The following is a 15843-nucleotide window of genomic DNA, read 5'->3' on the forward strand; positions in this document are numbered from 1 at the left end:
CATCACCCTTCGGATGCTGACAGGAGTTAGCTGACACAAGGAGACCCTATAGTGGATCAGCAAGTCTCGGACGAATATGTCCAGAGGAAACCTCAGCCCATACTGAAGCTGTCTTGTGTACACCCCCACGTACCCTGGGGGTGGACGATGGATTCTATCGGATGCAACGGGCATTCTGCACCAATACCCATCAGCTTCCATTATGCCATAGTGCAGCTCTATTTGTTCAGCAAACCGGTACACATCGGCATGCTTTACCCACCAAGGGTAGGGGCAGTTCTTTATCATGGCTGAGGCAACCTCAGCGTCCTCCCACTCTTCAAATCCAGGGAGAACATCCCAAAGGTCGGCGGGGACTTCTTCGTCCCGCCCAGAAGCACTTGGCTCCTCCGTTCCTTCAGGAGGCGCCGATGAAATTGGGGTTGCCCTAATTCCCTCAGCAGGGTCAGGCCCCACTCTTTGTCCATTCCAAGTCCCAATCCTGTTCCTAGGATCGGGAAATTGCCTTGCCCTCCTCGGGGCACGGGCCCTACCTCTAACTCCTCTCACCATTGTTGAGTTTCGAAGAAAAAGTCGAAAAAAGGGGAAAGAGTTCGAATTCGAAGAAAAGTAAACTAAAATCAAAGGAAATTACCTTAATCTGAAGCGGAATTTGCCGATCTACAAGTTGGTAGTGACGAATTTCAGTTTCTAAGTTCAAGGCTCGGGGAATTTGCGGAGTTTTGATGCGGATTCTTGGGTTTTCTTAAGTGTTTTGGGTTCGTGTTTATGAAGAAGTGAGGAGAGATAGTGCGCGTCCTTGGTTTTATTTCCAGAAATGGGAATTTTAGGAGTCCGCGCTTTAATTTCTCTTAAATACCTCACTAAGTAACCGTTAAACACACGTTCCTATGATTAACCGCCCATTATCCGTCCAACTTCCATAAATTATCCATCCAGCCGCCGTTATCTCATTAATTGCGGTTTAAATTCAAATTTTTGGATTAATTAAATCATTTACTTCCCTCCTTTTTCTGATTAATTAAACCCGACCCGTCATCCTTCCAAATCGGGTCTGGGGGGCAAGTTGTTTGGGTCTAATTTAGTTCAATTGGGCCTAGTCATTAAATGATCCAATTAAAAGCTCAAGGCCAAGGTTCAACTCTCCAATTGTGCTAAAGTCAAGATCAGTCAACAGGGCAAGTCAATTGGTCCAAGGCCCACTTCTCCCACATATGCAAAGGTATAAAAGCCATCAATATTACATTTGTACATTCATTCACAAAAAGCCTCAAGTAATTAATTCTCTTGCATAGCTTTCTCTCTACATATTGTACTGACTTTAGCATCGGAGGGGCCTTCCTCGGCAACACCCCCGAGGCTAGTTTACGTGTGTTTGCTGTGCAGGAAATCCTCCGCCCAACATCACTTGGACCGAGCCCAGTCTTCACCACTTCATAGGACCTTCGGCAAGGTCCCATTGTTTTTATCCGAAACAATTGCATTTCTAATACAAAACCTTGGGTCATACCAGTCTTGGCTACTGGCGGTAAGGATCAAATTATAATTGCTTATATAGATTTCTATCATTAAATTTGTTGTCTTTCTTTCTCTTTACTTTTTGGGGTAATTTGTTATTTTTCTTTTACTGCTATATTTAATTCTAATAATCCAACTTTTGACCGTTTTTTTTTTAATCCAACTTTGTGATTATTCACCAATAACCCAAGCTTTATACACTATTCTATTCTATTAGTCCAAATTGGTAACTGGTAAGTCATCTTGCCACGTGTCATGCTATAATTCGTCCAAATATAATTTTTTTTCCCTTCCGTCCACCTCCATCCTTCCCTTTCACCTTCATCAATGGCTGCCCTCTTTCCCTCCACCTCCATCCTCCACCTTCCCTCCCTTTTTCTCCGGTAGTATCCCCCTTCCCTCCCTTTCCCGGCAGCCATTGACTTGCAGGGAGTAAGACTGTGTGTGAGAGAGAGTGAGGTGGATTTGTGGGAGGTAGGGAGGTGGTTGGAATCAGAAATCAGATAGGATGGGGCGACAGGGAGTGGGGGTGGTCAGGGAAGGGGAGATTGGGTGGCTGGGGAAGAATTACTTTTGTTTTTTTTAATCCTTATTTAAAAGAAATTTAAATAAAAAAATTAAAATTACCTGAACAGTAAGTAGAAGGTCAACTTGGCTTAATAGATTAGAATGGGGGAAAATTTGTAAATTACAGCCATTTAAAGTTCGTATTTTACAAATTGCAGCCATTTAAATTTTTTTTGCAACTTACAGCCTAAAAGTTCGTATAAATTGTAAATTGCAGCCCAATTCAACTTTTACATCGATTTATATGTCGAAAAATCTTCTGTTAAGGTTTTAGGGACCATTTTAAGTCTTAAGGGTCCGAATTGAGCTCGAAATTAGCAAAAATAAATAAATAAGTATCTCGTTTTGCGTAACAAAAATATTTCGATTTGTGGGAAACTGTAAAAATGAGACACTTACGTTATTTTTTTGCTAATTCGGAGTTTAATTCGGAACCATAAGGGCTAAAATGGCCCCTAAAACTTTAAACGAAGATTTTTTAACATGTAAACCGATGAAAAAGTTGAATTGGACTGCAATTACAATTTATACGAACTTTTGGGCCGGGCTGCAATTTGCAAAAAAATAAAAAAAATAAAAAAAAAATTAAATGGCTGCAATTTGCAAAATACAAACTTTAAATGGTTGTAATTTACAAATTTTCCTAAAATGGGGTATAACCGTATAAAACTGAGATTATTGTAGAATAATAAAAAAAAAAAAAGTCAGATTTTTTTTTTTTTTTTTTTTGACGGGAAAGTCAGATTATTAATAATAAGATCGCACAAAAGTTGGATTATTATAATCAAATGTTTTTAAATTTAACTTACTAGTTTGCCTGGAGTCCATTATCAAACTATTATTACGTCTTACCCTCAATTTAGCGCCCTGGCTAGTTTGTGGGTTTTTGACTTTGAGGGCATAACATGGCCTTCAGTATGAGGCAACACCCCTAAAAATCGTGTTGTATGTTATTTTGGGATATGTTACTTGACTACTTTACTATTTGGACTTATAGATCTGTTAATTGTTATGTCAATCTTTAGGAGTATTACTAGTTAAAGTCCCGTGCAATGCACGAATTTTATAAAATCATTTGACAAACTATAACATTAATTTAACAATTATATATAAACAAAGAATTACATTTATAAACGTAATAAACAATAGCTATATTGACTTTTTTTTTTGACAATGATGCATGTAAATTTCTAAGGCTATTGATGTGTTTGACTTTATAAGTATGAAATTAAAAAATTAGGGTCTATTGATTACTTAGAACCCATGCTATATACCCTATCCTGTCCTTATTTTGTTGACGTAGTTTGACAAACACATTGCTTTATACAAGTTTATTACTTAACTTTAACTTTAGTTTTCTATATGTAAAAATCATATTCTTAAAAATGTGTGAGTCATAGGTTTTTATTATGATATATAAGTAAGGTGAGGAAAATAATGAAACATCAAATACTCTTATAAAAAAATATTAGCATGAGATTTATATAGAAGGTTTTCCCAAATTATAATATTAGCATGAGATTATTATAGAAATATTAGCATGAGAATATTGTAGAAATCTTGGAGAAAATTACTAAAATTACTTAATATAAAAAATATATACATATAAGAATATTTCATTAGGTGAATATTATAGGTTACAAATAATTTGCATGAAGAATTGACAAAATAAATAAATAAATAAATAAATAAAAAACACAAAAAAAAAGGAAAGAAAAAATGGAGGGAAAATTTTTAACCAGTGAATGACATGTGTCATCACTGATTTCGCTTTTAGTATTAAGTTATTGATAGCATGAGAATATTGTAGAAATCTTGGAGAAAATTACTAAAATTACTTAATATAAAAAATATATACATATAAGAATATTTCATTAGGTGAATATTATAGGTTACAAATAATTTTCATGAAGAATTGACAAAATAAATAAATAAATAAATAAAAAACACAAAAAAAAAGGAAAGAAAAAATGGAGGGAAAATTTTTAACCAGTGAATGACATGTGTCATCACTGATTTCGCTTTTAGTATTAAGTTATTGATAAATTGTCCGTAGAATTAGCATAGACGCTATTTTGCTATACAAATTCTTAAATAAACCTGGTTCACCCTAATTTATTGTGGACTACTAATATTAGAGACAATATGATTGTTTTATTAATAAAAAATAAAGGTCACTATATTAAAACAAAGATTATTATGTTGAAATAAAAGTTAGTATGAAATTATAAAAGCTATCAGAGGTTAATTTTTTTAATGAAATTTTTAGTATAATGGTCAATATGAATAATAAAGATTGGTATGTTAAAATTAGGTCACTATTCAACATAATGTCGTACTTTAAGTTCATAATAACATTAAAGGTTACACAAATTTAAAAAATGGTTACCATGTTAAAAATAAGGTTACTATATTAAAATTAAGGGTCTCTATGTTGAATATAATGTCAGTTACGTGTGTATAAACCTTAGGTCCACACAAGATTTTCTGATTTTGCTAACTGTACAAATTAAAGAAGGGTGGCATTGGATTGAACCCACCGAGTATAGACAACAATTGAAATAGACAAAAAGTTCATGCATTGTTTTGGATTCTAGGGTGGCAAGTAACATATAACCCCTATTTCAGATACAAGTATCTCAATTCTCAAAGTTAGTTTGCGTAATATAATTAGTGGCATGAGTATCTCAAAGTTATTTGCATAGAGCTGTCAAAAACCGATCCGAACTGGTGAATCCGAACCGTTTCGAATTGTTTAGAAAAGGAACCGAACCGCTATGAACCTGTTATTTTAAAACCGTAAACCGACCCGACCCGATTTTTTAAAACCTGAAACTGAACCGATCCGAATGTTTGAGAACCGTTAATGAACCGTACCCGTTATCAAGCCAAACTGATACAACCCGAAACCGAGAACAACCCGAACCGAGTACTTCCCCAACCCGATAGCAACCTGACCCATTGTAAACCGAAACCGATTAAACCCGACAAAAACCCGATAAACCCAAATCGTTTACAACTTGTAACTTAAAGTCGAACACTATATTGTATTAAAAAAATCTGAATCAAAAGCAAACTCTAGATTTGTTATTATTTTTTTATCCTGAAAATCTTTATACAGAAATGGGACTTAATTAAAGCTATTGGAATAACTAATTATAGAATGTTGAGGAAATACTAGGATATATACGTTAACATAACCCGTTTAAAACTGGCAAAACCAGTTGTCAAACCGACTAAGTTCAACTCGAGCCAATTATGACCTGAAGCGATTACAACCCGACCCGATTAGGACCCGATATGTTTTGACCCAAAACCCGCTTTAAACTGACAAACACCGTTTTTAAACCGACCGACTTTAACCCGAACCGATTATGACCCGAACCGATTATAACCCGACCCGATTAGAATCCGACCCGAAAAGAAACTGTAATAACAAACCTAACCGAACCGACCCAAAATTATTTAAAACCGATCCGAACTGACCCGATAATAACTCCAACCCGTTAAAAACCGATCCGTTGTAAACCGAAAACCGATAAACCGAACCGCAAACCTGATTGACACCCCTATATTTGCATACTTCTAATATATTTAGCGGTTTTGTACCTCGTTCTCGTAGGTGTTGGTGGTGGCATCATAACTTTTCTCCTTTTTGGGTTTCTCCTGCACTTTAAACAGGAGGAAACACAAACTAGGAAAACACGAGAAAGTTTTTTCGGCAAAATGGTGGTTTGCTTTTACATGAAAAACTCTTGGGACGGCGTGTTGATACATTAAAAATCTTTACTATGCAGGATCTTGAAGTTGCTAGCAACAATTATAGTGATGAAAACATAATTGGAAGAGAAGGTTTCGGAGTTGTTTACAAGGGCATTTTGCCAAATAACCAAGGTGTGGCAATAGAAAAATCTCTCAAGGTGGATCCAAACCAAGTAGAACAATTTATTAATGAAGTTCTAGTTCTATCACAAATCAACAACAGAAATGTGGTCAAGTTATTAGGTTGTTGTCTTGAGAGTGAAGTACCACTATTAGTGTACGAGTTTATCAACAATGGGACGTTATATGTCCACTTAAATGATGCAGCTAGAGCTTCCATAATGAAATGGCATGTGCATTTAAATATAGCATCTGAAGTTGCCAATGTGCTATCATATCTACATACCACTATCTCAACACCAATAATTCATAGAGATATGAAATCAATGAACATACTCTTGGATGAAAGTTACACTGCTAAGGTAACCAACTTTGGAGCTTCAAGGTTGATTCCACCGGACGAAAGCCAATTTGCTACGATGGTGCTTGGAACTCGAGGTTATTTAGATCCCGAATATCTGCAGACAGGTGAGCTAACTGAAAAGAGTGATGTTTATAGTTTTGGTGTTGTCTTGCTGGAGCTATTGTTAAGGGAAAAGGCAATTTCTAATGCTAGGCCTGAAGCTGAGAAATTTCTCACTATGCACTTCCTTCTCAAGATGAAAGAAGGTCGTTTGTTGGACATTCTTGACATAAACATAGTGAGCGAGAAAACTATTGAAGAAATACAACAAATGGCTAATCTTGCTAAATGGTGCTTGATGTTAAAAGGAGAGGAGAGGCCTACCATGAAAGAAGTTGCATTGGAATTGGAGACTATAAAAAGAAAGGGATCCCATCCTTGGAATGATGATGGTTCAATTCAAGAAGATTGTGAATCTTTGCTCATCGGAATTCCAAGATCAGACGACCATGGTGGTTGTAGCAGTGGTGTCGATTCTAATTCATACGACTCACACTTGCTCACTTCTTTGGTCGGGAAGTGGTAGGTAACTATATATGATTCTCGTGGATGCCGCTTGGAGTTATTCATAAATACTACATGTGTTAATTTTATGTGCAACTTTGAAATATTTTATATCTCACAAATAATACCCCAAAATTGCACATAAAAATTAACAGAGGTAGTATCATATTTCTTTCGTTTATAAGTTTAAGTGGAATACTATGTAATCATGTAAGAAATACATGCTATGTTTTTGTAAAGATTAATTAATTAAATTTTCTCTGTATTACACATTTATGGATCCTAATATATGTCATTACAACAGCTCCATTATATATTTTTAGGATAAATAACAACGCATCAATTAGAAAACTAATACTTCCTCCGTTTTTTTTAATATTGCACCACTTGCCTTGAAGTTTCACAAATATTGCACCATTTCCATTTTAGGAAAAGAATTATTTGTTTTACACTATAAATACCTAATATACTCCTTTTTTCAACACTTACATTTTATTTTGTGCATACTATCACATGGGCAACTTTGTATTTCTACCTTTCTCTCTCATCCTTTTTTCCACTATCAAAAAATTTGTGCCAATCTCTTATGGTGCAATAATAAAAGAATGGAGGAAGTAGTTGTATATTACACTAAGGGCCTGTTCTCATTGACTGAATTGAGCTGAACTGAACTGAGCTGAAATGAACTGAACTGAAATGAATATTTTATAAGAGAAGGAAATTAGGAGCTGAAATGAACTGAACTGAGCTGAGTTAAACTGAATTAAGCTGAGCTGAACTGAACTGAACTAAAATGAACTGAATTTCAACGTAAGAGAACAGGCCCTAAGACATCATATTATATGCACTTACTCCTCACGTTTAGGTTTCATTTTTTTTTTTTTTTTTTGATACATGCTATAATATTTGCTATAGTGAGAAATTTAACCTTCAATTATAGTGACTCTTTAGAAATTCTCACTTTAACATCAAAATCGCCTGGGATTTAACCTTCAAAACTGACTCTTTAGAAATTTCTCACTATGCACTTCCTCCTTAAGTTTAGGTTTCACCTTGATGCTATATAGCTATCTTTGTATAGAAAGAATGTATACTATGGTGTATCTCTAATCTGCAGAATGTTTGTGGCCTTATTTATGCTTGTTTGGGAAAGATAATTATGGACGAAACTTGAAAAAGCTTCACTTTATGTTTGGTTAAAGAAAGGGGAAGGAAAAGAAGGGGAGGGCGGAGAAGAGGAGGGGAGGGAAGAATGGTGAGTTTTCTTTCAAAATCTCTCCGTTGTTAGAAGGATCAATTTCCTAAAATGTAATTCCTCCATTTCTCCTCCTTCAATTCCTTTCATTTCTCATTTGTTATCCAAATGAAAGATCCCCCATCTCTTCATTTTCCTTCCCTTTCTTTCCCTATATTTCCTTCAATCCAAACACATCATTAATTCCATGAAGGTCTGTTTGTTATTATTGCTTTCAGTTTATTGAAACTTGTAACAAAAATACAGTTTCCAATCTTTTGTTGTCAATTTTCATAATAAACAACTATACACAACTAACATCATATAAAATTTTTAAATCTTAAAATTGAAAGCTGATTGTGATACTGAACAGGCAAGGTTTTATCTTAGAGAAGAGTTAAAGAAAAAAGGGTGACTTGGCAATAATAGGGGGTAATACTAAGTATCACATAACAGTTAGTAAAGTTAATCATCAGAAATATTTCTCCAGTGATATTCTTCCTCTATCCCTTTTGTCTACCTTTTATAGGTTTAATTATTATTTTATTAATTACTATGTATCTATTTATGGGTGGATGGATTTGATGAGATAGAAAATTGGTAAAATCACATGTAAAATAAACTGGATTGATAAGCTGTTGGTTGAAGGACGAGTATTTATTGATTTGCCATCTCTAGCTGATAGGGACAGCATTCTTATAAGAGATACTTGCCAACAGAGCTCCATGATTTGTCAGCCACAACAATGAAACGTTCATGTGCAAAGCGTCTGAGCTTGCCTTTTCAACAGCATATACCTTTGCTGGAGCCTCACCTCACCTCACCTCATATTCAGTTTGGGTATTGGTTCCGTCTGGAAGGGATATGAACAGGTTTCAAATAAGCTCTACTTTTCCGATCCTTCACTGCTCGTCCGAGGCCAGAACAAATGGACTGAAGATAACAAGTGTTTTTCCTGAGACAGAGGAGGGTGATTGAGCTTATGGACGCAGAATACCAACACATGGTAGTGACTTAAGTAAAATACCTAGATGGAAAACAAAGATTGTACAGTATTTGTATTATACATTGTCTGTAGATTCTTTCTCTTCTCTGTCGTGGCTTCTGATGGCAGAGGACAATAATTCAAATTATGAAAGCAACCTGTGTAATAACTAACACAAGTCCAGGTCGAATTCAATTTATAATTTGTATGAAATTTTGAATCAATATACAACGCTAATATTTAAATGTTTTTGGCAAGTAATTAGGATAATTTAAATTTACCAAGATTAAAACTACTAGCTTTGTTATGGGGATATTTTACTAAAACGGCTAATTATAAATTTTAATTTTAAAATTAGCTAAATTATCAATTTGGAAGGAAATTATCTATTTTTAATTTTCCTTTGAACTAATTTGGTTCAATTTATTGATTTTTTTTTTTTTAAAAAAAAAAAAAAAATTTGTACACATGACAAAATGTTAAAATGCGTTGTTTGTGTTTTTGTCTAGAGAGAGTTTTTTTTTTTCTTTCTTTTTGCACAATTGCACATTAATTTTCACGGGAAGCCCTTGTAAGCTTTCTCTTTATAAAGGCTCTCTCACAAACTGGTTTTTTTTTTTCAATGCAATTGTTGGCCAAAGCATTAAAAAACTTTACACAAACTTATCTTCTTTCTAGCCCTTCAAAATTTAAACCAACTTCAATACAATATTACTAACATAGATTTATACGCATGACTACTTATTCAAGTTAATCAATTTGATAAACAAAATTTGTTTATCAAATGGCAAAATGGTAAATAAAACAACATAAATGCTATTTTCGTAAATATATCAACAACAATGAGACCCATATTTACTAAAAAGTTGTTGATTTATTTACAATTTTGCCATTTGATGAACAAATTTTGTTTATCATATTGATAAACTTGGATTTTCTCCTAAATTATTGATTTGGAAGGAAATTATCTATTTTTTATTTTGCTTTGAACCAATTTGGTTCACTTTATTGAATTTTTTTTTTAAAAAAAAATTTTGCGCACATCACAAAATGTTAAAACGTGTTGTCTGTATTTTCGTCTAAAGAGAGTTTTTTTTCTTTCTTTTTGCACAATTGCACATTAATTTTCACGGGAAGCCCTTGTAAACTTTCTCTCTATAAAGGCTCTCTCACAAACTGTTTTTTTTTTTTCAATGCAAATCTTAGCCAAATCATTAAAGAACTTTACACAAACTTATCTTCTTTCTAGCCCTTTGAAATTTAAACCAGCTTCAATACAATAATACTAACATAGATTTATAGGCATGACTACTTATTCAAGTTATGCTCTTCAACTAACAATTTCCCTGTGTTGGGTGTTGACACCACTAATCACCGGAGTCGAAGTCGTGTCACCCCTCGTAATCGCCCCACACTGTTCAGATAAGTGTGGAAACCTAAGCATTCCTTACCCCTTTGGTATCGAACAAGGTTGCTATTATAAACCACCACAAAATGAAACATCATCATCCTTCCAAATTACTTGTAATCATAATAGTACACCAATATTTGGTAAAGATTACGAGGTTCTTAACATTTCAGTGATAGAGGGAGAACTCCGCACTAAACTATATGTTTCGTACGATTGTTACAATAAGACCAAGAATACTGAGTATTGGTGGAGCAAGTTCAAGTTAATAACATTTACCCTATCTAACACAAAAAACATGTTAGTTGCTATAGGGTGTGACACCTATGCCCGAATTAAAGGGTATCGAGGTGGCAAAAAGTACAAGACGGGGTGCATGACTACTTGTGCGGAGCTAGGGGATGTGACCGATGGTGAATGTTCCGGTGTCGGGTGCTGTCAAGCCTCCATACCCGGTGGTGTAAACAATGTTCAAGTTATACTAGACAGCTTTTACAACCATAGTAGTGTGCATACTTTTAATCCATGTAATGCTGCATTTCCAGTGGCAAAAGATGCTTATACGTTTTACCGACGGAGTTTGAGTCAACCTATGGAGTATTGGAAATCCTTGCGGCTTCCTGTAGTACTCAATTGGACAATTGGACGAAAGAATTGTACTGTGGTGAAAAAAGATGGGAGTTGCTTGTGTAAGGAAAACACGGTTTGTTATGATCCGGTTCATGAATTTGGGTATCGTTGTAACTGCACGGATGGTTATTCTGGCAACCCTTACCATCCTCGTGGATGCACAGGTATATTATTGACGTACTTATCATTTCACCATTTTCATTTATTTACTTAATTACTTAACAAATGTACGTATTCATTAATTAGATATTGACGAGTGCAAGGGAGCGAATAATTGTGAGAAAGCAGAGTATTGTATCAACACAAATGGAAGCTACTATTGCAAATGTCCAAAGGGGTACCACGGAAATGGAACGAAAGACGATCGTTGCATTTCTAATACAAAGCCTTGGCTCATACCAGTCTTGGCTACTGGTGGTAAGGATCAAAGCTCTACCAGTTTTTGTTATATATAATTGCATAGTAATGATAACTTTTGGTGATAAGTAGTAGAGTCTAATAACCTCTTTTGTTATACATGTCTTTTGCCCTCAAATTAGCGCCTTATTGGCTAATTTGTGGGTTTGAGACTTTGGGAGTAAATAATGATGTACAGGTATATTATTTTGGGAATATTATAAGGTCATGTTCACTTCACCTAAAAATATAATATTTAGTAAAAATAATTTCAGTTCTGTAATATTAATTTCACTTTTGTTCAGAAAAAATAATTTCAATTAAGTCCCTTGGATTAACGAACATCGACACTATTTTGAATAATTTTCATTTGTATTACAGATCAGTCAAATTAGAAGGGTTTTTTTTTTTTTTTTTGGGAAAATTCGCTTTGGTTTGTGGTGACCAATTAATTAGGCTCACTGGATAACAGGAGCCATGCTCAGTTTTTAATGATGGTAATTGAAATTAAATAATATAGAGGTCTCATGAAAAAATTGATCTTAAAGCTAAGTCTATCATAATTATAAATAATTTAAGTATAAAGTTTCCAGCCACATTAATAAATTTGCAAAAATCTAAACGGAAAAAAAAAAGTTTTAAGGAAAAATTCCATTCCAAAAAAAACTCTAATATAGTTTTAAAATGTAGATAGATTGACCGGCTTAACATTTGAGCGGGAAACTTTTGATGAGGTAATGCCACGTGGCTAGCTTTGAAAAAAGATCATATCAGTGATTACTAATAGATAGATAAATTTGACAATTTTGTGGTTTTTTTGTTTTTCAAAATCATATGATACATATCATATAATGAATAAAAATTACTCGTAGTCAAACTTATCAAAATAATAATATTTTTAAAACTAAAGCCTCGTTCACTTCACCTTATTTTTGCTGAGCTGAAATTATTTTTAGTGAACTGAAATTATTTTTAATGAACTGAAATTAATTTTACTGAATTTTATTTTTGTTGAACTAAAATTATTTTACTGATTTCTATTACATTTCTTCTTCAAGTTTAATTTACTGATTTTTATTGAGCTGAAATTGTATTTACTGAACTGAAATTGTTTTACTGAACTTATATTTACCAAACTAAAATTAATTTTACTGAATTGAAATTATATTTTATGTATAGTATTTTTTTTTAGGGTGCAGTGAACATGGCCTAACTACAGAAAAGTGAAAACATTTTTTTTTTTTGAATAATATATAAAATGTAAAACAAAAAACGTCAAACAAGCTCTTCTTAATTGCGGCTTTGCGAGTCTAATTTCTAGATTTTGAATAATGACAAAAATAACAGTAATGTGTCTTTTATGTACTCCCTCCTTCCCAAAAAGAACGACCCATTTGGCCAAAACTTTGTCCCAAAAAAAATGACCCATTTGCATTAAAACACCCATCAATTTGCTACAATATTTGTGCAAAATTAGCTTTTCCATATAAAAATTTGATTTTCCATGTTATTTTATTACTTTCTCTCTCTATTTTTTTACAAACCCCATGTAAATTTATCTTTCCAATATACTTTTACTTCTTTTTACTTAACTTCCTTAATACCCGCGTAATCAACCCAAATGGGTCGTTCTTTTTGGGACGGAGGGAGTACTACAGTAGTATATTTTTTTAGATGATTGTGCTATTGACGAGGGCCTAATGTTCATAAATTCACGGCCTCCCATTATTATTTGAGACGGCCTTAATTGCATCACTGTACTGGTTTGGTGGTAGTCTTGTACATCAGTACATATATATACGTAGTATATGATGTTGTAGGTCTTTTGACTTAGGGATTTTGCTAACTGTACAAACAAGGGTGGCATTATAATATTATATTGGATTGAACCCACTATAGCGTATACACATAACAAAAATAAAGAAAAAAATACAGAGTATCTCTAAGTTAGTTGCATACTTTATGATATAATTAATGTCATTTTTGTATCTGGTAGGTGTTGGTGGTGGCATCATAACTTTGCTCCTTTTTGGGTTTCTCTTGCACTTTAAACGGGAAGAAACAAAAACTAGAAAAATACGAGAAAGTTTTTTTCGACAAAATGGTGGTTTGCTTTTACATGAAAAGCTCTTGGGACGAGAAGTTGATACATTAAAAATATTTACTATGCAAGAACTTGAAGCTGCCTGCAACAATTTTAGTGATGAAAACATAATTGGAAAAGGAGGTTTTGGAGTTGTTTACAAAGGTATTTTGCCAAATAACCAAGTTGTGGCAATAAAAAAATCTCTCAAGGTGGATCCAAACCAAGTAGAACAATTCATCAATGAAATTCTAATTTTATCACAAATCAACAACAGACATGTGGTCAAGCTACTAGGTTGTTGTCTTGAGAGTGAAGTACCACTATTGGTGTACGAGTTTATCAACAATGGGACGTTATATGACCACTTAAATGATCCAGCCAAAGCTTCAATATTGAAATGGAATGTGCGCTTAAATATAGCATCTGAAGTTGCCAATGTCCTATCATATCTACACACCACTATCTCAACACCAATAATTCATAGAGATATAAAGTCGATGAACATACTTCTGGATGAAAGTTACACTGCTAAAGTAACTGACTTTGGAGCTTCAAGATTGATTCCACCCGACAAAACCCAATTTGCTACGATGGTGCTTGGAACTCGAGGGTATTTGGATCCCGAATATATGCAGACTGGTGAGCTAACTGAAAAGAGCGATGTTTATAGCTTTGGTGTTGTCTTGCTGGAGCTATTGACAAGGGAAAAGGCAATAATTTCTTATGTTAGGTCCGAAGCTGAGAGACTTCTCACTATGCACTTCTTCCTCAAGATAAAAGAAGGTCGTTTGTTGGACATTCTTGACATAAACATAGTAAAAGAGAGAACAATTGAAGAAATACAACAAATGGCTAATCTAGCTAGATGGTGTTTGATGTTAAAAGGAGAGGAGAGGCCTACCATGAAAGAAGTTGCAATGGAATTGGATACTATTAAAAGAAAGGGATCCCATATATCCTTGGAAGAATGATGGTTTAGTTCATCGATAAGATTGTAATCTTTGCTCGTCAGAATTCCAAGATTAGATCACCATGGTGTTGATTCTAATTCATACAACTCACGTCCGCTTGCTCTCTTGTGGTGTGGCTAGTGCAAAGAGTCAGCAAAGTTTAGGGACCTTGCCATATTTGATTGCTAACTGGAACAAAGTTTGAGGACTTCTAATGCTAACTAGACCAAAGTTTAGGGAATTTGCTTTTTTTTTTTTTAATTTGAAAAATTTACAACTATAATCCTATTTTTTGCAAGTTTTTCAAATCAGTCCTACCTTTTAAAAATCTTGAAATTATCCCACCTTTTAGGAGTATCTTCTCAAGTACGTAGCCCTTAACTTGTTTGTAGGTAATATATCAAGTAACACCTATTTTTTAATACTAGTACATACAAAATATTTGATTTTTAAGAAAAAAATGCACTTTATATAATTTTATCTTCAAAGGTTTAAGATTTTTTTTTGAAACAATAAATCAATCCATTAATAAAAAGTCATTCGATGTCTATAAGACTATAAATGAAATTTAAATTAACAATTCATATTGTAATATTGAATCAAATAAGGGTTTCTTCATCAAAGCTACGATCGTTGAATAGATCTTGCATTGTGTTACATTTCTCGCACAAATCGTTGGAATATGTACAACCTTTTTGGCGAGACCGTCTAACAAATTGTTGTATCCATAATTATGATTTTCATCTAATTCATTTGAATGTGTTTGAAAATTTGACCATCGTTGCGATCCTGAATAAATCTTTACTGACGAACTGATAATAGGGTAAAAGATGCTTATATTTTTTATAAACCCTAACACCCACACAAAAAAAAACCTAAGATATAAAACAAACAACCAAATGAAAAATATAATGTATAAATCACAAAACACGGTCAAAGAGAAATGTATCATGTCTTTTAGTATATACTATCTCTGTTTTTTATTAGTTGACACGTTTTGACTTTAGCATTATTCATACATTTTCCTTTGACCGTGTTTTGTGATTTATACATAATGAAAAATATAATTATGTGGAGTCTTGTTAGATTCGTCACGGTATATATTTTCAAAATATCAACTTTTTATAATTTTGCTTATCAATAATTAGAGATATTAGCGGTTGAATTTGTATATTGACAAATGTGGCTAAAAAACGTTTCAACTAAAAAGAAACAGAGTAAGTCTAGTAGTTATTAATTCATAAGTAAGATGAGGAACATAAAAGAAAAAAATATTTATA

At 33.6% G+C, this 15843-nt stretch overlaps 1 protein-coding gene and 1 pseudogene across 2 annotated transcripts; both read left to right on the forward strand.

Annotated features, from left to right (window-relative positions):
- Nucleotides 1-1282: 1282 nt before the first annotated feature.
- LOC145607316 (wall-associated receptor kinase 4 pseudogene) lies at nucleotides 1283-7158 on the forward strand (annotated as a pseudogene). Its single transcript, XR_014105542.1, has 2 exons — nucleotides 1283-1528; nucleotides 5883-7158. The product of XR_014105542.1 is annotated as a wall-associated receptor kinase 4 pseudogene (transcript).
- Nucleotides 7159-10312: 3154 nt separating this feature from the next.
- Nucleotides 10313-14880, forward strand: LOC145608369 (putative wall-associated receptor kinase-like 16). Its single transcript, XM_081663979.1, has 3 exons — nucleotides 10313-11295; nucleotides 11378-11548; nucleotides 13524-14880. Exons 1-3 carry the CDS (start codon nucleotides 10398-10400, stop codon nucleotides 14582-14584), a joined length of 2130 nt encoding a protein of 709 aa, XP_081520105.1. The 5' UTR covers nucleotides 10313-10397; the 3' UTR covers nucleotides 14585-14880.
- Nucleotides 14881-15843: the final 963 nt, after the last annotated feature.

Source organism: Chenopodium album, chromosome 23, assembly GCF_948465745.1.
Source record: "Chenopodium album chromosome 23, dcCheAlbu1.1, whole genome shotgun sequence".
NCBI lineage: Eukaryota > Viridiplantae > Streptophyta > Magnoliopsida > Caryophyllales > Amaranthaceae > Chenopodium > Chenopodium album.